Source organism: Penicillium hordei, assembly GCF_028827395.1.
Source record: "Penicillium hordei strain IBT 12815 chromosome Unknown utg000003l_segment0_segment0, whole genome shotgun sequence".
Lineage (NCBI taxonomy): Eukaryota > Fungi > Ascomycota > Eurotiomycetes > Eurotiales > Aspergillaceae > Penicillium > Penicillium hordei.
Genome location: NW_026623144.1, coordinates 1,727,382 through 1,747,794, shown reverse-complemented (window position 1 = coordinate 1,747,794; position 20,413 = coordinate 1,727,382). Strand labels below are relative to the sequence as shown.

The window sequence follows — 20,413 nt, the reverse complement described above, 5'->3', positions numbered from 1 at the left end:
CTGCCTTGATATACAATCCCGTGACATTATTTCATGGGTACTCTACTCAATGTGACGTATGCAAGTAACCTTCTCACCTGATGTCTAAAGTGTACAGAATTCTAGACTGCAAATAGGCTATTTAATTGGACCTTACTCGGATACGACTATACATCAGCCTACAAGGTCCAAACTCATGCACGGTCATGCCTCCGTCTTCTCACTGTCTCCCCACTGTCCTCCGAGGGGTGACCGAACTCCAATTCGTAAAGAAACCCGGGGCACGGAATGATTCAGAATCATACACAAGCATGCAGGCCCGATGTTCCGCTCGTTGGCCCATCTTCCCGTGTCATCTCAAATAACGGGCGCGGTCAGATAATATCGACTACGGAGTATGCACTTGGACGTTCAGAGCATGCTTGGCGGGGACTAAGAGAGAAACCCGACGTTAACCTTACCTCGGTACAGAGTACATATAGTACTATTCCAGTTCCGGCAAGCAATGAGTGATTTGACTGCTTTATACCTCATTCTATTATCGCCATAGTCAAAGGGTTAGTTTATCATTATCTCGGTGCTAAGGGGAGTTGTGCCCGACCTTACAAGCATACCTCATACTATCATTCTCGGAGCGCGACAGTCCGGAAGCTAGCGTTGTAGACTTCCTATTACTTTTATCCAGCAATCATTTCATCCCATTCTCTAGACGGATTCACACAACCAAGAACCATGTACAACATACATATGTCAGTGCATATACCGGATTTTAGGCCGCGGTCGCGATTTTCCCGATCGGGGTGCCGCCGCTTTATGAGGGCGCTCAGGGTCCTGCTCACTGAGTATTTAACAGCACAGGGTGATTACTCAGTGAGCACTTACTTTGCTTAATAAGCAGTCAGATGATACTCAGTGAGCGCTCAGTGTATGCTTAGTAATGTACAAATAATGCTCAGGGTATGCTCAGTGATCACTCAGGTCTTGCTCAGTGAACGCTCAGGGCATGCTCAGTGAGCACTCAGGGTATGCTCACTGAGTACTCAGACTGAGTTTAGTGAACGCACAGACCTGCTCACTTTGCAGCCTGAAAATAAAGGCTGATAAAAAATAAATAAATCACGTGACAAGTTGATCATTTATTGGCCATCTATTCCGTGATGCTAGCGCCAGCAACTAAAACCCCATCTAAAATTGACCCTCTTTTTGTTGACTGCCCTGCCTCAACTCATTCGCCAACATGGCCTCCGGAAGATGATGACATGTGAAAATAGATGGCTTTTGCTTTTTTCCCAATCCCGGCTATGGCCAGGATGAATTTTATGAGCATTTAATATCCTGTCGAGCTATAAATACAGCGAGATCCCCCATGGATAGTGAAGTATCTAAAAATTCATAAGAGGTTCACAGCTCACTATCTTTCATTCTTTTTCTACCCCATTCCCGCGTATTCCACGTCCATTGCCAATCTCAAACTATGGGTTTACAGCGTCAGACTTGCGATGTAGCAAGGGAACGACGTCGTGCGCGACGTAAAGAGACTAGATTCCAGCTGGAAGCCCACCAAGAGGATGATGCCATACGTGATAAGCATATACGTACCGACGAGTCCAGGGCCCTTCACCAGAAGTACGTCGAGCTTTGGATCGAGTGAGTGGCCACGTAATGCTTGCCCCGATTCCGTGTTTATTGACTTCTTAGGTTCCTTCTTGAAACTAGACGAGTGTCTGATGGCTACGTGCTAGAAAAGGGATGCCCGGCCCCTGACATTACTCAGATCAAAGGATTTATTCGGTGGTATACGTATTCTACCAAAGGGCGTCTTAGCCTAGATGGAAGGCCCACGGTGATCACTACTTTGGTATGCGCCGAGAGATTTTTCGGTGGTTTTGAGATAGCTATAGGAAATATGATTGCTATAGAGGATCGTTCGGAGACATACGGGGTTAGTATAGTCCGTTTTGCGAAGGCGTTTGATGTCGAGGCTAACCTTATCACAGTAGATTAGAGGAACTCTGACCACGGAGAAGGTCATTATGAAAAAGGAAAAAGATAAGTTCAATTTTACTAAGACAGATTATATTAATACCGTATCTCTACTCTAGACGGTTGACGATCCTATCTTTATCTATAGACTAACGAAAGTTTTCCTCTTATTTGCCCTATAGCTTTATCTTTTTACTAGTGTAAGAGTGTGATCCCAGAGGCCCTTTACTGTAACTAAATTAGCATCATTGGTCCCTGTGCCATCGCCGGAGTGGTCCACGGGTGGTGACATCGGACTTTTTCTGAAACTCCGCGGACTTTCAACGCCAATTTCCATCCCCATATCCCCATGGCTCCAGCATTCAGGGGGGGGGGGGAAGGGAAAGCAATACAAAATGAATTTAATCCAGATGGTTTATAAAATTGGATCAATTCCTGTTTTCTCATCTCCTCCACCAACCTCACATCAATCTATATCTCCTAGCACATCATGTCGTCTACCGACGGAGGATCCACCACTCCCACCTTGATGAGCAAACCTCACGACAAAGAGGAAATCATCTCGAGCCCAGGGGCCGCCGAGAAGGCTCAGCCGGAAACTGAGCCGACCACTTTCTCCTCCACCTTCCAAGAGGCTGTCTTTATTCTCATCATTGGCTTGTCGCAACTATTCTCCGTCGGCGGTCTGGGCAATGCCGCCTACTCAATGGAACAGATCGGTACCTCTCTCGGCACAAACAGCAATGGACAGATGTCATGGTTCCTAGCCTCCTATTCCCTCTGCGGTGGTGTCTTCGTCCTAGTCACCGGCAGCCTGGGTGATCACTTCGGCCACAAATACGTATTCCTCTTCGGCTGGATCTGGATGGCTATCTGGTCACTGGTCTGCGGCTTCGCCCACGACGTCGTTCTATTCGATATCGCCCGCGGCATGATGGGAATTGGCAATGGCGCACTAGTCCCCAACTCCTTCGCGCTGCTGGCGCGTGCGTTCCCACCTCTGTCGGTCAAGAAGAACATCGCCTTCGCCTTCCTAGGCTTCTGCGCTCCCTCGGGCTATATCTTCGGTGGTCTGATCGGAGCCGCCTTCGGCGAGAAAGTCACCTGGCGATGGGGATTCTGGTTCTGGGCCATCGGCTGCCTCGTTCTCAGTTTGGCGACTTTCGTCATTGTTCCTCACCGAATCGGCTCCCCGATTCCGGGACTAAGTCTCCGCCAGTTCGACTATATCGGTAGCTTGCTCGGCGTGTCAGCCCTGATCCTGTTCTCCTTTGCCTGGAACCAGGCTTCGGTCGTCGGCTGGCAAGAGCCCTACACTTACGCCCTGTTCATTGTCAGCGTCTTCCTGCTCGTCGGATTCGTCTTCTCCCAGTCCCGAGTCTCTGCACCCGTCCTGCCCAATTCCCTCTGGGGGCGCCCTGGCTTCGCACCCGTGGTCACTGCCATGGCCTTCGGTTGGATGTCCTTCGGAATCTTCCTCTACTATACCACCGTCTACATTCTCACTATCCATAAAACTCAGCCGCTTGCCGCAGTGGCTCAAATGGTTCCCCTAGTCATTGGTGGCATGTTTGCTACGACGGCTGTTGGACTCTTCGTCGCCGAGACGCCTGTCCAGTACATCTTCGGCGTGTCCATGTTCTCCTTTTTCATCGGCAACCTGCTCATGAGTTTCGTCAACTACTCGAACGTATACTGGGCCTTTGTCTTCCCTGCTTGTCTGTTTGTTGTTGGTGGGCCTGACTTGTCGTTTGCCTCGTCCGGAATTCTCATTTCCAACGCCGTCCTCCCTGAGGAGCAAGGTGTTGCGGGATCCTTTATCTCAACGGTTGTGCAGTACTCCATCTCCATTGGTCTCGGTATCGCCGCTACTGTTGAGTCTCATGTCAATGAGGGAGGACAGAACCCTATTCGCGGCTACCGCGGTGCCTTCTGGTTGGGAATTGGATTCGCGGCTGTGGGATTCTTTGTTGTAATTGTCTTTGTTCGCGACCACAGGTTTGAGTCGAAGGCGAAGGACCAGTCCCGCCCTGAGGCCATTTCCGAGACGGCGGATCTTTGAAGTGATTTGTGATATACTGATTGTGGTTTTGTTTCTTTCACTCCTGTTGGCCGGTATTAACCAGCCCAACGTAAATAATAGATACGTTGGCAGAAATGGTATATTTGAACAGATTTTTTCGGAGATGATAATTTGGTAATCGAAAATAAATGGACTATCTTCACTCGAGTAGATGCTAGGCAATTTACCTAGTCTTCGCCCTTTCTGTGGTCTCCTATTTGGCTGGTATAGTGAGAAGAAAGACCCTTGCGTCGTCCGTTGCCCGTTCTATGAGAATCTGTCGGATAAAAATGGGTCTTACATTACTAGTTCACTCGACTTTTACAGCACCCACTTGCTGACTGATAGATAACTAGTTAGAGGATACCTAACTAGTTAGTTGCTTGTTGGGGCATTCCACTGCTTAAATAAGCCCGCAGTTGGTTAAATATTCGCAGCATTAGACAGTCTATGAGAGTACACTCAATATATGTTATCGAACCTACCATTGGTCCCTTCGTATACTAGCGCGTACCGCTTCTCTTGGAATCGACAGAATCTAACGAACTGAAGGAGTGTTAAATTACCACTAGCACCCTTTCGGGTATGATTATTCAGCATATACTCGATCCGCCGCCTATTTGTACGGTAATCACAGGAAACTCGACCTTTTCTTCAACCAGACATCAATTCAACATTCTGTCTATTGGCCATGCTCGGTACTAGCCCGTACAGATTCCTTCTGACTTGGCAGAATCCTTTACGCCGTGGCACATCGATATCGTGTTTTGTAGAGTGACTCAACCTCTGGAAATTCGAATTCCCCACCAAGCTCAAGGAGAGTAGGCTCAGCCGGAGTATTGTTGGTCTTGCAAGCCCTAGAAACAATCAGTCTCACTTGTAATCGTTCATCTAGTTCTATCGGATGTCAAATTATGAGGAGTTTATAAGAAAAGAAGAAGTAAAATTTCATCCTATAATGTCTCCGTATATTTTCATGTCATCTAATAGCAAAACGAACAAATAAAAATAAAAATAAAACAGTCACGACAAAGTACAATCTAGTTGACGTGCACACGCCAGTGCTCACGGTGACCCTCAGTGAATGCTGTGCGAGTGTGGTGGGTGGTAGCGTTATCGTTGAAGACGAAGTCACCAGCCTTCCACTGGTGACGGTATACGACCCGGTGATCGTACAGCAGAGCCGTAAGCTTCTCGCATAGCGCGTCGCTCTCAGCCTCAGACCAGCCAACGACCTGCACGATAGTCGGCTTGCTGCTTCCAGCGATGCACTTGGATTCGGGCCAGGGCTCGTGGATGCGGAAAATATCGGCACCGGTCTCCGGGTGGGCGACGATGAAGGGCAGGTGCAAATCATGGCCGCCGAAGGCATCGTTGGCTTCTGTGAAAGTCTTCCATTTCAGCGAGCGCAGTTCCTCAAGAGAAATGGTGTCGGGCCCGAGGAGCGGCAGGAGGTTGCGCGACGACGCATGAGACCACCCTCGGACTGCGAGGCCGCGCGGTTACGGAACATCTGGAAGAGAGGCGGCGTGGAGATCCATTCGCCGGTCTTCTCATTCTGGACCATCTTGAACACACCATCGTAGTGGAAGGGCATAGCCTCGCGCGTGAGCACGTTGTTCATGTTGATGTCTGCATTCTCGCGAACCTCGAGGATATCACCAAACGGCCACTGCTGGATCTCACCAAGCTGACGCGCCTTCTCGCGGAAAACTTCCTTCTCGATTTCCATTGTGAATCCACGCAGGAGAAGAGGCGCAGAGGATAGAGCAAGACGTCGGACACGCTTCATATCGACGTCCTCGAACTTGAAGGGCCCGTGTCCTTCCTTTGGACAGACCTGCATACCGCAGGGGAAAAGCGGTTCAAAGTCGACCTCCATGCCTGGCCAATTGAAGAGGTCGCATTTGGCACGCAGCAACCATGGGTGGCCTGCAGCGTTGTTGACCACCTCAAATTCGGTCAGATCGACGGTGGATGCGTCGACCACGCGCAGGCTGGCGTCGGGAAGCAGTGTCAAGGCCCCATGCCACGGGGTGATGAAATCAGGGTTACTCGCAGGGGGGAACAGGTCAACAGTGATTTTGCCAACGTTGTTGGACTCATGGATTGACAGGCGGATGGCGGATGGCACAGCCGATGCCAGCAGAGTGAAGTAGGCCTAGATCTGTTAGCCCGGTCGGATCACCGGAGGAGAGGTGACAGTTACCTTGCCTCGCTGGAGCATAGCATTCTTCAAGGCGGTGGGATTGTTGCTCTCCGGGAGAGCCGTGTCGTAGTGTCGGCTCGTCGCTTGCCGATTATCATCCTCGGCCGAGGGGACGTGGGAGATTGAGTGGTCGAGGTGGTTGCGGGTCTTGGTTACAAAGTCGGAGTATTCCTCAAGGGTCTGGGCCTCCTGTGGCACAATGCCGGCCAAGGCCCCAGGGCGGGTGAATTCCAGATGGCGAAGGCCCAGAGATGCGGCGAGCTTTTGCAGCTCTTGGTGATAAGCGAAAGTGTCACTGTCGGCGATGTTCAGAATATCTCAATCAAGGTTAGCCTTACGCATCGAAGAAAAATGAAGACGAATGCTTACCGCCATATACTGATGCATCCGACACAATCACAACGGTGGCACCGCCCTCGTAGATTTCGGCAATAGAGTCGGCGAATCCATTGAGCGTCTGCAAGGCGATCTCTTCGGCCTTGTCTGGAAGAGGGCCTAGTGTCTTGCGCTTATTTCTTCCCTCGGCTGGAGCCTTGAAGGGGAAAGCTGGAAGGATGAAACGGACAGCCTCCTTGTTGGAGACAATGTCTCCGATCTGCTTCTCGAACGTGGGGACGAACTTGGAGAAGCGATCGGGGACGGTGGCGGAGCGGTGGCGGTATGCAGCAATGAGGAAGACAATTTGTGAGACCTTAGTCTCGATGTCGGATAGAGGCTTTCCGGCGTAAGGCATGTTGCGTTTTGAATTGATATTGATCCGATTACTACCAAGATGCTCTGGTCTGGTTTGAGTCCATCTTGTCGCGGGACAAGTGATCTAATATATCATTGTCTTGAAAGACTGGCATCCAGTATTGTCCGGATGCCAACCCTTCCGAATTGATGCCCTCCGACCATGATCTGGTGAGACTGCAAGATGGATGGAAGCAGCACGCGGATTCCGCGGATCTCTCCCCAGACGGGTTCCATGCCAGCGCGTCCACGTCCACGGACGGTGTCGATGAGAATATCTCATCATGCATCGGACTCCGGATACGATAGAGAGCCATTTATCTGATTTGTAGATCGTTCCAGTTTTGTCGAAGAAGGCTCTCTTCTTTCTTCGGCGTCTTCTTGTCCCCGGTCGGGGGACCGACGCACAGGACTGGTCTCATTCCGCTGGAGTCAGCACAGAGTCTGATTCAACGCTCTCGATGCTGTCCATGCTTTATGTATGTGCTCTTCATTCAACATATATGAATGTTGTAGCCACCATGGTATTCAAGAGGAACAGTCAAAGAGGGCCCATTTAGAGGGGGGACGCATTCCCGTCTCATGTGATCAGACACCTTCATTATCTGGGCATGTACTCATTGATCTAGAGAGATATCTGTGAAAGTATTCTAAGGATATTCCTTTCACCAGTAAAACAAATGTAAATAAATCATATCAACCTCCGAGTACCAAGACGGCGATCACGGGAGTTGGACCGATTCCGCGATTCCGCCCCACTTGACGTTGGGGGCCGAGCCGAAGGGGTTTAGTACGTCGATGCAGGGGGATGTCCAACTTGCCTTCTTACATCCTACTCGACATGGATGTTGCCCACCCCCGCAAGAAGCTCACCCTCTCCTGTTCGCGATGTCGCGCCTCCAAACTAAAATGCGATCGCAAGGAGCCTTGTGTGAGTGTGCCTAAAATCTTATGGAATTGCGAACTCATTGTTTCTAGTTGGAATGCGTGAAGCGCGACTGCGCCCATCTATGTACCAAGGGTGAGCGTCAACCGAGAGCCAAGCGGACCAAAACCCAACGTACAGAACAAAATCGCAGCCAAGTGACGCCGGAGGAAGAGGAAGAACCGGAGGTCGAAGAAACGGCGCAGATCTTGGAGCATTTCGTGGATGTCATTCCTATCCCCACCGAATCAGCGGACGTGGCCCCTGACATCCCCAATCGATACTGGGTGACCCAGGATCCGCAGAGGCACGACCAAAAGTTTGCCTTGATCCGAGATGTGGTTCACGCCCTGCCAGAATGGAATATCATCCAACTCCTCTACGAGGTCTTTGTCACGCGTTGCCAGGGACCACTGGGAAATGTGGTGCACACCCCAAGCTTCATGAAGCAAGCCGATCAATTGCGTCACTGCTTAAGTACGGCTTCCCCCGACGCGGCCATCACCAGTACGCTATCTCTGGACTCTCTTGCTGGTTTGCTTCTCGCGGTGGCGCTCTCCTCCAAACCCACTGGGTCTAGCGTCGGCTGACTGTTTCCACGTAGCTCGTGCTTGGACTCGCCTTTCATCCAACCCCGTCCCTTTTGGGTGTCCAACTCACCCCGTTGACTTTCCGCGTGGAGCAACTGCGTGCCTCGGATGAGCCTGCAGCGACATGGCGGTCCCTCGGCGTGCGTTGTCTCCAGGGAGGTATTTCCCTCTTTTGTGGCTCTATCTCCAGCTTACAGGCGGCCATCATGCTTCTGTTGGATACAAAAGAGACCTCGTTGGGGCTTGATGCCGTCTTGGTTACCGCCATTTCGGGTGCGCGCAAACTTGGATTGCATCGCTTGGGCAATGCCATTTTGGATGCCTCGCCTTCCTTAGATTATGGCTCTGCGACCGCTGAACCACCTCACATTCGCACCGAGGTTGCGATTCGGATTTGGTAGGCACCCCAAATACCCGTATTTTTTCACTTGGGGCGAAGCGCTAATCATTCGGGACCACTAGGTGGGCTCTTGTCATAAGAGACTGGTCGCGCGGACAAGCTCTTGGCTACTATACCATCCGCCCCTCACAATTTAATACCCGGATGCCATTGCACCTCAAAGATGACGATCTGCTCAGGGCACATGGCAAGATTCCCGAGCGCCCTCGGTCTGAATTTACCATGCTGTCCTATACGGTACACGCGTTGGAGTTGTCCAGCATTGTGCGGGAATCAATTGATCTCGGGGACGCCGCAAACGAAGCTGCCCAGCGGCGCCAGCACCTCAATCGAAAGTACGAAAAATATGTGGCAAGTTTGCCGTCTTACTTTAGATTGGGAAGCACCGTCGGACTCACAGCCATGGGTCCCATGGCCGCCATCCCAGTCCAACGATTCATGTTGCATCAACAGCTGTGGAGTCTCCTCCTCCGCCTGCATCGCTCTACTCTCTCTTCTCCCATAGGACGCGCATCCTGCCAGCAGCTGGCTCATAACATTATCAACACGCAAGCCCAGATCCAAGCCCGCTGCACAGTTTGTGGCTCACTATCCACCAACGAAACGCAACTCTTCAACGCGACCGTTGTGCTGGTCTTGGGGCTGCTATTTGATTCTCCGTCGACCGAGGCCGAGCGCTCGAGTGCCCAACTCGGTCGCTTAATGACGCGAGACCATATTCGGGAGGCCATTGAACTGTTGCGTACCAAAATTTCGCCTGAGGGATCCTCCGGGGACGCTATACCCCAAGAGCCGCTCCAAAGCTCGGTGTCGCGCAGTGTTGTGGCCCTTGAGGCACTGATGAAGTTGGAAGAGGATTCAGGTGACGGTGTCAACCGCCATGCGGGATCGAACCAGAAGCGTCCCCTCTACCGCCAGGTGGTGGAGATCCTGAAGACCTTGAATGGTCCAACCACTCCCGCTGATTTACCCGTTCCAAGATTATCGACCCCTGGGGACACCTCTTTAACTCTCTCCATTCCTGTCGCGGACGGCTTCCCCGATCTAGATGTAATGCCCATTCTGTCCAATGGCCTGAGTCCTAATATGTGGGACTTCTTGGACTTCCAGCTACCGGAAGATGTAGGCAAAGAGAAGTTCTTGCCTATGGCCGGAGACGTTTACGGGGCAATGGGTGTTACCCACGCTTTGTATCCAAGCCAAAGCAATAGCCTCTCGGGGACGCGCTTGACCCATGAATCCCTGTCGTCTATGGGGAGTGAACCCACGTTGGACCCCGCGACGACCCCTTCGAGCGCTGACGCCTTTGCGGCTGCTAACTTTTACGAAGTCATGGGAAATGGGGGCCTTCCTCCCTGGTGAGACATTGGCCGACCGGTTGCACTCGGACTATATGCCCAGGTGTACAGTATGTGTGTGACATCATTTACCCCGACCCATCGCTGAATGATATACAGGCTACCACAACTATATATATCCTTGTATGTACATGTAGAGCGTACCACTTCCTGAAGTTTTAGAGCCTTGTCAAGGCTTATCGTAGCCTCATTGCCATTCTCAACGTTAGGCTGCCCTTATGGCGCGATTGTGATAGGTTCTTTCTTTAAGAGCCAGAGTAGAAAAGCAAAACAAAAACAAAAAAGGATAGAGCGCGAAAAGAAGCAATAAAAGATACACAAGAGATTTAAAGGATATTCCGCAGAATACCAGACCTCTTAGAGCCTTTTAGGTGGAACCGGGTTGTATATCACCGTTGACCATACGACTAGGGGGATCGACATCGGTATAGACGGGCCCAGGAGGGCGTTTTTATAGCGATTAAAGCGCGTACTACTGTCGCGCAAAAAAAGACGAAATTACGGCGCAGGAAAATGAAATCAAACATCCATCCAAGATGTTTTTTATTGTAGTTCAAGTGTGTTAAACACTCGCAGAGTTAGGTTCGAACTAACTTACCGAATCTATGTTGTTATACCGCTAGCGCGGTCAAAAGGGGGCAATTAAGGGAAAGACGGTCGCAGATAGTGGCTAGTGGGTCGTCTATAGCGCGATAATACCGGGGCAAAGCCTTAAGCCATTCTTCAACCTCGCTGGCGTAGCGGGCAGCGCACCGGGGCAGGGGTAGTAGGTTCGATTTTGCTCGCGCGTTAGTAACACGATAGGCTGGAAGCAAGGCCTAGCTACCACACCCATAAGAAGTCGGGTAAAGTCTTCCGAATTATCGATATCAGCGAGGCAAGGCGGCTGCGAACACATTGGCTATATCGTCGTTATAGTCGGTAGATTTGTGCGATACCCCGCGGTAGCCCCTCGCCCGCCAAACACCACTGTCCTCGTCTCCCGGGCAGATCTTGGTTTCTTCAAGCGGTGTACCGAATAACCGCTTGAGTAATCGTCCCCAGCACCACGTAGAGGTGTCTGCCCATCGCTGGGGCAGGTGTACAGTAATATTCGAAATCAGATTTACCCCCACACTCTCTCGAATTGATTTCCGAGCCCCAATCTGAAACACGCTAATCTAGATACGGCATGGTGGTGGATCCCTCAGTTCCCAGAATAGATATTGTATTTTACATGACGCCGGTGGGACCTGGACTGGTGTATTTTACAGGAAACTGTTGTACACATGCTACCTCTGCGCCCCTCTTCCTTCCTGTCCATCCCTAGCAACATGCTTCATCACCATATATTACTCCTCAGCGTCGCCCAATGTTGGGCCTAGCAATATGGCTCCGAGACTTCCCCCGCAAAGCTGTATCTCATCCGTGATATGATAAAGATCACTTAGCACTCTGGCGCCACTGCAGCCTTCTATTGGATGTCAAACGAGTGTAGGCGAAGGCTGCGTGTGACGGAGAGGCCAAGACACTAGGGAAGTGGAAGAAGAATATTGCCCAGATTGTTGGGAATGAATTCGAGAGAGTGTAGTGGTAAAGCTCGCGAAGCTTACCAGATGGAGACTCTCTGTGTCATTGATTCATCCACGCTTCTTCCAATCTGTAGTTCCAAAGGCTGTTTTTTTTTTTTCCCTTTGCTACTTGTATACAATACCCCCCTACTTAGGGTAGGCTCAATGGCCTTGCAGCACTACTTACAAGAATCTACCAATCTGATCGCAGCATAAGATAGAATCAAAACATCATTCATCAATAAATTCCTATATACATCCTCCCAAGAGGGGATTGAATACCACCCTCTTAAGAGCCATCGCTAGTAGGCAAATCCACAAATGGATCATCAGCGGGATCCGAGTGCCACCGGTACTCCAGCCCGAAAGCCGTCATACGCGTAAACTTTAAAGCCTTTTCTCGGCTGTAGCCCGGGATAGGCGTCGCATCCCCGCGGAGACCGACCTTCTGCGTCTCCGGGTGGGCCTGACGATCTTCAGGCGCCACGTACGTATTCGCGATAAACGCAAATCCTGCGTCAATTCCAGCCGTCACGCCAGATGAGGTCAGGAATTTCCCATCATGGACCCAGCGGGCGCGCTTTTGCCACTTTACGCCGGGGTCTGGAGATTACGAATGTTATTAGTCTGGTTTTACGAGAACGCAAGCTGATTGCATGACAGTATTGGAAATTGACGTACGCTTGGGAGTGACTTCGTCATAAAGACGCTTGTTGGTGGTCGCCTGGCGACCGTCCAGACGGCCCGTGGCGGCGAGGAGAATTGATCCGGTACACACGGTGAAGACGTTGGGGGCCCGATCGACCAGCTGACCGATTTGCTGGAGTAGCACCGGGTCCCAGACCAGCGGCATCATGCCGAAGCCGCCTGGGATGAAGAGGGTGTCGAAGGAGTGGTCTTCGCGCAGGGCTTCGGCCAGGGAGATGGTTCCCACGATGCCCATGCCATTTTTGATGGAGGTTTCAATGCCTTGGGGTGAGGCGAAGTGGTGGAGGTTGACGAATTCCAATTTGTAGTAGTCACTCCGGGGAACAATTGCGCCAAGGGGACCGAAGAGATCGAGAGCCTCAACTTCGCTGTATACTAGCGATAATATACGGTGATGGGTGGGCATTTTGCTTTCTGATTTGTTGGACTTCGGTTAATATGAAGAAAGAGGATGGAGAGGCTAAGAGTTGAATCTCACGCCAGATGAGCCTCCAGGTACTTATAGTCCCCAGGCTGTAACGCAGGCATGCCTGACTCAGATGCGAAACTCCATGGAGTTTTGGCGGAGTTTCGACCATCCGGGGACTCGGATTCTCAAGTTCCTCAGCGTTACCCCGGTCCAGTTATCCGCGGAAGAAAATCCTACACGATACACACCAAGCTAAAGTGAACCTCCGAGCGGTTCGGTCCGATCCCTGCTCATTGTTACGTACGCCCTTTATTTATACTCTCCAATTTCCTTTTTCTCCAGACCAGATACTTTTGCTCCGTGGATTGAAAGAACTGAAAGACCAAACAAACAACTCCAAAATGCCGACCAAGTATGGATCACCTACAGTGGGCAGAGACGTCGATACCCAATGGGTCCAATGGCTCGCCAGACGCAAAACCCCAATTGCTTCACCACCATCTTCGTCGACCCCGGTGCCAATGCCATCAGCCACCCTTCATGACTCGGGTCCTCTGCACTCCCGCAGTACCGCCACCAGCTACTTTGCTCTACTCTCCGCTGCCCAAGGCCAGCAGCAACCACGTCGCCAGGGCAGGCCGCAGACACCGTCTCCATCAATGGACTCCTCCTGGGGGACCTGGCTCTTCGACCGGGGGCCACGAGGATCCAAGCGGCCAACAAGTGCAGGAGTCAATCCGCAGATGCAAACCACTTCAATCGAACCGCAATTAACATCCAGGCGGGGATCGCGGAAGCAGACGTAGTTGAAGCGGTTCATCTGGTTCAGGGAGGGGATGAGGCGACGGGCAAAGTCGTCATAGGGTGCCAGGGTGCGGCGGATGCTGCGCTCAGCGGCCTCATGATCGGCCTCGATCTTGGCCTGGCCTAGAGCCTTGTGTGTAAGTTCGGCCGCGTAAGTCGAGGTTGACATAGCAGCGGTGATACCCGGCGAGTGCAGCGGGTTGGTAAAGCCACAGGTGTCGCCAATAGCGAGCCAGCCGGGACCGGAGACGACAGGTGACTGGTAGGTGAGAGACTTGCGGATGTACCAGGTGGTGCCGGGGCCGTAGAGGTTCTCAATGAGGTCGAAGTTGGTCATGAATTCCTTGATGATTTCGTACTTCTGGACGAAGTAGTTGAACTTGAGGTCGAACATGCGGGCGAGCTCCTGAGAGCTCGGGAGCTGATCTCCGGGAATACCGGCCTCAGCACAGTCCAGCAAGTACGAGATCATGTCCATGAGGCTGGCAGTGGAGCTGCCTTCCCATGAAGGGAGCTTGATGACCCAAGCCCAACCTTCAGGAAAGCACAGGTGGTTGGTGTGGTCACCTTCGTAGTGACGGAGAGGGATGTTGCTCTCGTCCGCGGGAGCGGTAAAGTATCCCCAGAAGGAATCGTAGTTCCAGCTCTCGAAGCGGTGCAGCGGGGCCTTCTTGGATGCCAGCTGGCGGAAACGGCCGGTGGCGTCAACCAATAGTGAGGAGTTGATGCTGTTAGCCGGCTTTCCGTCGAACTTTCCGGGGTTGATGGAGATCTTGCTGCACTCAGATCCACCGTTGATGGCACTGGCGTTGAAGTCAACCTGGCGGCCGTGGTAGACGTTGACGCCCTTGCGCTGAGCCAGCAGCGTGAAGAGGAGCTCGCTAATGGTTCGCTCAATCTGGTATCCACTCAGGAAGAGACCGGGAGTGCCATTACTGCAGAAGTCGGAGTACTCCCCCTGGTTCTCGCGGTCGAGGAAGTAGAAGGCCAATCCGTCCTTGAGACCGAAGAGTCGCAGAAGATACTCGGCTGTGAGGCCATGCATCTTGCACCACAACGAGAACAGCGGCAGGGTGCTCTCGCCGATCTTGTAGCCAGGCTTGCTGGCCTTTTCGATCAGCGAGATATTAAGGGTTCCCGGCTGATACGTGGCAGCGTGGATCGCGTAGATCAAGCCATGGATACCACCGCCGGCGATGACAACATCCGACTTCTCTGGAATATCGGCGCCAGCGCGGTTGTTGGAGTTGAGAATCTGGGTATCGTTGAAGTTGTTGGCAGCCGCACGATCCGCAAAGGTGTGCTTGGGGATGGGAGTGGTGATAGTCATTCTGCCGGTAGGTGATCGGTGATTGAGAAGGTGATTTGGATGTGATGATTAACTCAGAGACTGAATTGGAGAGGAATGTTCGGTGCATCTTACACTCTTCCTTATATACGAAGCTCAACTCTGTCGATGGTCATCTTCTCGTCTCCAGAATCCGTATATGCACTGTCCGTATATACGCGGACGGCGCAGACTCTCCGTCTCACCATCAGGCTTCAGCCACTAGCAGAGGAGAAGATGACACGAAAGGTCTCCATGGCAGGTCCGTTTGTTGGATGGGGCTCATTATGACCAGACCATATCTCAAGCTGCTTGCCCTAAAACCAGGCCCGGAGGAGTTCAGACGTTGCAAGGTCCCACGGAGGTGGAATCATGTACCAGGATTCCAAGTTTGGCACTAGCGTTGTTTGTGTATTACCCCTAACAAAAATTACAAGCCTATCATCTTAGGTATTGGACATTTTCGAGGGGTTTGCTAGGAAAAAGTCAAGCACGTTGGCATTTGAGAAATCAAATTAGACTTGAAAGCTTGTCTTGATATCGCCTCGTAGATTATCTGCCTTTGACTAGGATAATCGTGGGCCCTGCTAGTCAACTTCCAAGGTTACCTACCTAGGCAGATCGGATGCTAAGCTAATTTGTACACACATTCTCCATTCGCATGAATAGCTTCACCTTAGAAAGTAAATCCATGGATATATGATCATCTATACTCTACCTACCGGCCATAGAGTTAGTGAAGCTAGTGATGCTAGTGATAAAGCTCTGAACTTGACTCTGCGGTCTCCCCTTATCTCAGCGCAAGTATAGTATCAAGGCCAACATTGTAATCCGGAGTCCGAACAACGAGAGTTGTCTTCTCAACAGCTTCCCTTCCAGATACGACCTCGAACACCCTTCAAGTGTTCCGGATAATGGAACAATCAGTTGAGTCAAACTCCCATGGAGATTGGGACTGTTTCCGAGGATCCGGAGTCTCGGAGTTTCGGAGTGAGATATATCATGATCGGACTCTTTGTCTACTTCATGGACCCACACTTGAACAACACCAAAGTTGCGATGCCATGATGTCTGGAGACTACAAATAGCAAGGAAAAGCATTGGATTTAGAGCATCAACTCACTTCACAATCCAATTCACTTGATCCGCCTCGCTCCTTCTCTAAGCAACAGCCTTCGCTTCACACCTCGTACAACAATTCCCAGAACTAGATTCGTTTCATCTTCTCGACTCATCATGACTGGCACTCCCTTCACACTCTACACCCACGCCGGTAAGTACTTCAATTTACTACCAGTTCTCCGGATTCCGCTGACCGTCTCCACCAGGCCCCGGCCCCAACCCCGTTAAGGTGGCCATTACCCTTGAGCACCTCGGTCTCTCATACGACACCGTGCCTCTGGGCTTCGGTGAAGGCAAGGGCACCGTCAAGGATCCCGAATACACCTCTAAGGTCAACCCCAACGGACGTGTTCCCGGTCTCATTGACCACGGCAACAACGAGTTCACTGTCTTCGAGAGTGCCGCCATCCTCCGCTACCTGGCAGACAAGGTAAGAAGCCGAACCACTCAATCTAAGCCTCAAGCCTGACTAACTCCACTTAGTATGACGCCTCCGGAAGCCTGGCCGGTAAGACCGTCGAGGAACGCGCCGCCGTTAACCAGTGGCTCGCCTGGCAGGTGTCCGGCCTCGGACCCTACCAGGGCCAGCTGGTCTGGTTCCTCGCCTTCCACGAGGGCGCCCACGGCGAGAAGCCCAACCCCAGTGTCATTGCTCGCTACCAGACTGAGGTCGAGCGCCTGCGCACTATCCTCGAGGGTCACCTCACCTCAGCCGAGAACGGCTTCGTCGCTCTCGGCCGTCTCACCATTGCGGATTTCGCCATCTTGCCTTGGTTGAAGGTTTCGGGCCTGGCCGGACCAGCCCTCAAGCCCTTCGAGGAGTACCCCGCTATCAACGCTTACATCAAGATGTTGGATGCTTTGCCCGAGGTACAGGCTGCTTACAAAAAGGCTGTTCCTCCCATGTAAAGAATAAAAAATTCGACCACATGTCTCATAGATCGCAGAAAGTTGAAGGAATTGATATATCATAACTTCTGGATATTTGCATATGATTTTTGTTTGCTCTAGTACGCTTAACAAGGATATCCATATCATTGTCATAAAATTGCCAGAGAACCTTGACCAGTCTCGCCCTAAAGCTAGAGGTTTGTTTTTTTTTTTCTTCTTTTTTCCTTCTTTCTCTCTACCCCTGTCTTTTTCTATTTTTCTCTTTTTTTCGCTTCTCCTTTCTTGTTACAAAAACAACTTCTTTCTTCGGTAGGGTCATTCGTAGGGTCATTCGTTTACAGAGGGGCTCAATAGCTCATAGGCCCCTCATGTTCGGAAACAAGAGAGCTATGAGAAGGTGAGAAGCACTTGGACAATGAAATAAAATCGACATAGAAGAAATGAGACCCGAATAAATGAACCTGGGATAGGATCTGCACATAGCAAAGAAACCTCCCGTAAAGCCCTCTACGCACATAGAACTAGTCCCCAGCAGTTTACCAAACATAGGCTGATATGGATGAAAACAGCGGCAAACTACAAAGAGCAAAGTTTCATTCTTACCAGGTTTCTCAAAAGCTTGACTAAATGGCTCTTGTCGATGACGGGACGGGGGGCCTTCCAGGTGAAGTAGCCTCAGTTCACAGGCCCCCATCGACGGAGGAAAACACTTTGATGACTACCCCGCCAGGCCGGAATCTACATATCTACCCAGGCCAGCCACTGAATCAATAGCTATGAATAGAATGAGGACGGAAGCCGCGGACGACAGCGCAACTTGGCGATGCGCTGACATGTGGAATAACCTTCCAGGTTCTCCTACACTTCAATGCAACATCCAGTCGGGCATCAACGGAGCTGAAACACGACATATCCGCGGACGACGGATACCGTAACAGGCAGAGCAGCATTTCCTGGTTTGAGGGCAATCGGACAGAAGAGAAAATATCAAAAAATTGTAGAGAAAAGATCCAATTCCACTCTCGACATTTGAAATAGATTCATTCTCGTCCTCAACCCATTTTTAGACTTACAGTATACCCTTCCAAATCATCAATTCAATCATCGGTGACTGCAACCATGCTGTCCAACGTGATCACTGCCCAAAAAGCCCCCCACATCGACATAGTCGAGGCACCCCTTCCAGCCATCCGAGCATCGTCCCGGGTAGCATTCATACCCCACGCAGAGACCTGCCGAAACCAAGAAGCCCTCGTTGTCCGTATTGCAGAGATCATCGCCTCATATCGCATCTGCGGGCCCGACGACCGCTACGAGGATGTATACAAGCCCCGACTCCTCGAGACCCTGCAGTATTTCGTCTCGAACAACAAGGAGATCAACCTGGTGGTCCTCGCATACCCGTTCAAAAGTCCAAACCGTGAAGATAAAGTCCTGGGACCGGACCCAGACGTTGGCGAGCGCCTGTCCCTCGAACATTTGAACTCGCTCGGTGCAAGAATTACCCAGATCTACCCAGGAGGCGCTCAAATCACTATAGTCAGCGATGGCTGCTGCTACAATGATCTGCTTGGTGTGTCCGATGAGGTAACATACCGGTATACCGAGGGCCTGCACCGGATTGTGGACAGACTGGGTCTGCGCCATATCCGTTTTGCAGACCCATTCGATCTTCTCATGGTGCACCCTGCGTGCCCGTCAGCGAGGAGGAATACGTTTCTCGCATCGATGATCTCAAGGAACGCCTGTTCAGAGGTTGCTCCGGCGAGAAACCCCAAACACTGGATCACAATGCCACCCTCACGTATCGCGGATACATCAGGTTCCTGATGTCTGATCTGGCAACCTTCTACCAGAAGAAGAAGGTGAGTAAGAGTGCCATCAAGAAACACTCTGCCGTCGTTGCCCGTGTCATGATCGAGCGCGGCCAGGTCTTCTCGGCTCTTGTGGCGGCCGCCTCGCCGCCCCACGTCCGCCTCTCCATCCACGCGGGTGACAACACGAACAAGCTGTCTGTGGCACTGCTTCCCCAGAAGCGGTTTAGTAACTTCCCTGTTACGCCGTGGCACAACACCCCCTGTCTTGAGGCGAATCAGGTGTCCGTGAGTCTTGGACGTAAGCCCACAGGTGCCACCGACGGAGCCATCTCCTATCGAATCTGCCACGACGACCTAGGACTGCAGTTTCTGTGCGCAGATGTCTCGATGTACGGCGTGATTGAAAGCGAGCTCCAGACCGAACTCCACCCGCTATACCCCTTCGGACTGAAGGTTCGTGTCCCGCAGGACCTGCCGATGACACGAATGCGGTTGGACCGGGTCGCGGAGCTGGCTCAGGTGCATTCCCCGATTTTGTTCGAGGGCCTGGACCCCATGCAGTATACCGCCGAGACCGGCAAGGAGTTCCTTCGTGTCGCTGGTCGCGGACTGTCGCTAAGCCTCCTGCATGAAGGTGTTGCTGCGAGTTCGGCGGCCACGTCTTACTTCGTGCAGATTCCTGCTGCACGGGAGGATGGTGATGCGCTCGTTCCATTTGTTGAGGCGGCTGCAGCGTTGGATGATGTTCGTCTTCGTGTTTTGCATCGCTGGTAGGCGGGCGATGCTGTGGTTTCTGACCATCGCATTGCCCTTCCTATTCATCTCAATCCATCTTTCTTGAGGGTTCTCCGTGGAGACTAGTAGATACCGGTTTTTTTGGTTGGTATACGAAACAAATTGGCACGTAGATAGGTTGGTTATAGATATACGGGATCGCTGTTGTATTTAGTCTCATGGAATATATATATGGTGTTGATAGTTATGTATTAAAAATTCTTGATCACAAAGCACACAAACTCTTCATTCCAGTAGAGAAATCTCACACCAGCCGTACTGGATAACAGGGGATTGGGGGAAGTAACAGTCGAGGATGAAGACGTTGATTTAACAGCACATGTATTTTGAGACAACGCCTTAGGTGTGTCCTCATTTACGATGGCAGAACCTGCATAAAAGAATCCACATAATGAAAGATTGAAAGTTCCCGTATGTATTACTATTTTATTGGGTTCGCGGTAGCATTGCCTTTTCCAAGCCTTGCACCTCTGCTGGCAAAAATACAAATTTGAGTCGATGGCTGTTAATTCAAGCGATTAGGTATGGAATGGAATAAAGAGAGATTTGGAACTGCCACAATATTTTGGGAATTACGTAGGCCTCCAAATCACTCATCCACACCCTAGTTCATCGGCCATGGATCACGAGTCGCCGGTCAAATTGCGGTCTAGGGCGTGGGGGGTGACCTGATCATTCGATCAGGCTCAGCATATTTGAGGGGTGACCGCATTCAGCATGCAACTGCACACAGATTTCCTGCCTCAAGTACG

General features: G+C 51.4%; 7 protein-coding genes across 7 annotated transcripts; 4 read left to right on the top strand and 3 right to left on the bottom strand.

Annotated features, from left to right (window-relative positions):
- Positions 1–2,452: 2,452 nt before the first annotated feature.
- N7537_005901 (uncharacterized protein) lies at positions 2,453–4,024 on the top strand (the record flags this gene model as incomplete). Its single annotated transcript, XM_056896958.1, has 1 exon — positions 2,453–4,024. One exon carries the CDS (start codon positions 2,453–2,455, stop codon positions 4,022–4,024), a length of 1,572 nt encoding a protein of 523 aa, XP_056752743.1.
- Positions 4,025–5,064: 1,040 nt separating this feature from the next.
- Positions 5,065–6,966, bottom strand: N7537_005900 (isocyanide synthase family protein; the record flags this gene model as incomplete). Its single annotated transcript, XM_056896957.1, has 4 exons — positions 5,065–5,510; positions 5,531–6,185; positions 6,234–6,550; positions 6,603–6,966. 4 exons carry the CDS (start codon positions 6,964–6,966, stop codon positions 5,065–5,067), a joined length of 1,782 nt encoding a protein of 593 aa, XP_056752742.1.
- An 836-nt stretch (positions 6,967–7,802) lies between these two features.
- On the top strand, positions 7,803–10,242 carry N7537_005899 (putative C6 transcription factor; the record flags this gene model as incomplete). Its single annotated transcript, XM_056896956.1, has 4 exons — positions 7,803–7,896; positions 7,944–8,438; positions 8,495–8,877; positions 8,943–10,242. The coding sequence occupies exons 1-4, from the start codon at positions 7,807–7,809 to the stop codon at positions 10,240–10,242; spliced, it is 2,268 nt and encodes a 755-aa protein (XP_056752741.1). The 5' UTR covers positions 7,803–7,806.
- Positions 10,243–12,077: 1,835 nt separating this feature from the next.
- On the bottom strand, positions 12,078–12,902 carry N7537_005898 (uncharacterized protein; the record flags this gene model as incomplete). The annotated part of the gene is made up of 2 exons (XM_056896955.1): positions 12,078–12,391; positions 12,470–12,902. 2 exons carry the CDS (start codon positions 12,900–12,902, stop codon positions 12,078–12,080), a joined length of 747 nt encoding a protein of 248 aa, XP_056752740.1.
- A 583-nt stretch (positions 12,903–13,485) lies between these two features.
- Positions 13,486–15,039, bottom strand: N7537_005897 (uncharacterized protein; the record flags this gene model as incomplete). The annotated part of the gene is made up of 1 exon (XM_056896954.1): positions 13,486–15,039. The coding sequence occupies one exon, from the start codon at positions 15,037–15,039 to the stop codon at positions 13,486–13,488; it is 1,554 nt and encodes a 517-aa protein (XP_056752739.1).
- Positions 15,040–16,272: 1,233 nt separating this feature from the next.
- On the top strand, positions 16,273–17,067 carry N7537_005896 (glutathione S-transferase family protein; the record flags this gene model as incomplete). The annotated part of the gene is made up of 3 exons (XM_056896953.1): positions 16,273–16,309; positions 16,365–16,588; positions 16,642–17,067. 3 exons carry the CDS (start codon positions 16,273–16,275, stop codon positions 17,065–17,067), a joined length of 687 nt encoding a protein of 228 aa, XP_056752738.1.
- Positions 17,068–18,168: 1,101 nt separating this feature from the next.
- On the top strand, positions 18,169–19,640 carry N7537_005895 (isocyanide synthase family protein; the record flags this gene model as incomplete). The annotated part of the gene is made up of 2 exons (XM_056896952.1): positions 18,169–18,647; positions 18,710–19,640. The coding sequence occupies 2 exons, from the start codon at positions 18,169–18,171 to the stop codon at positions 19,638–19,640; spliced, it is 1,410 nt and encodes a 469-aa protein (XP_056752737.1).
- Between the last annotated feature and the right edge of the window lie 773 nt (positions 19,641–20,413).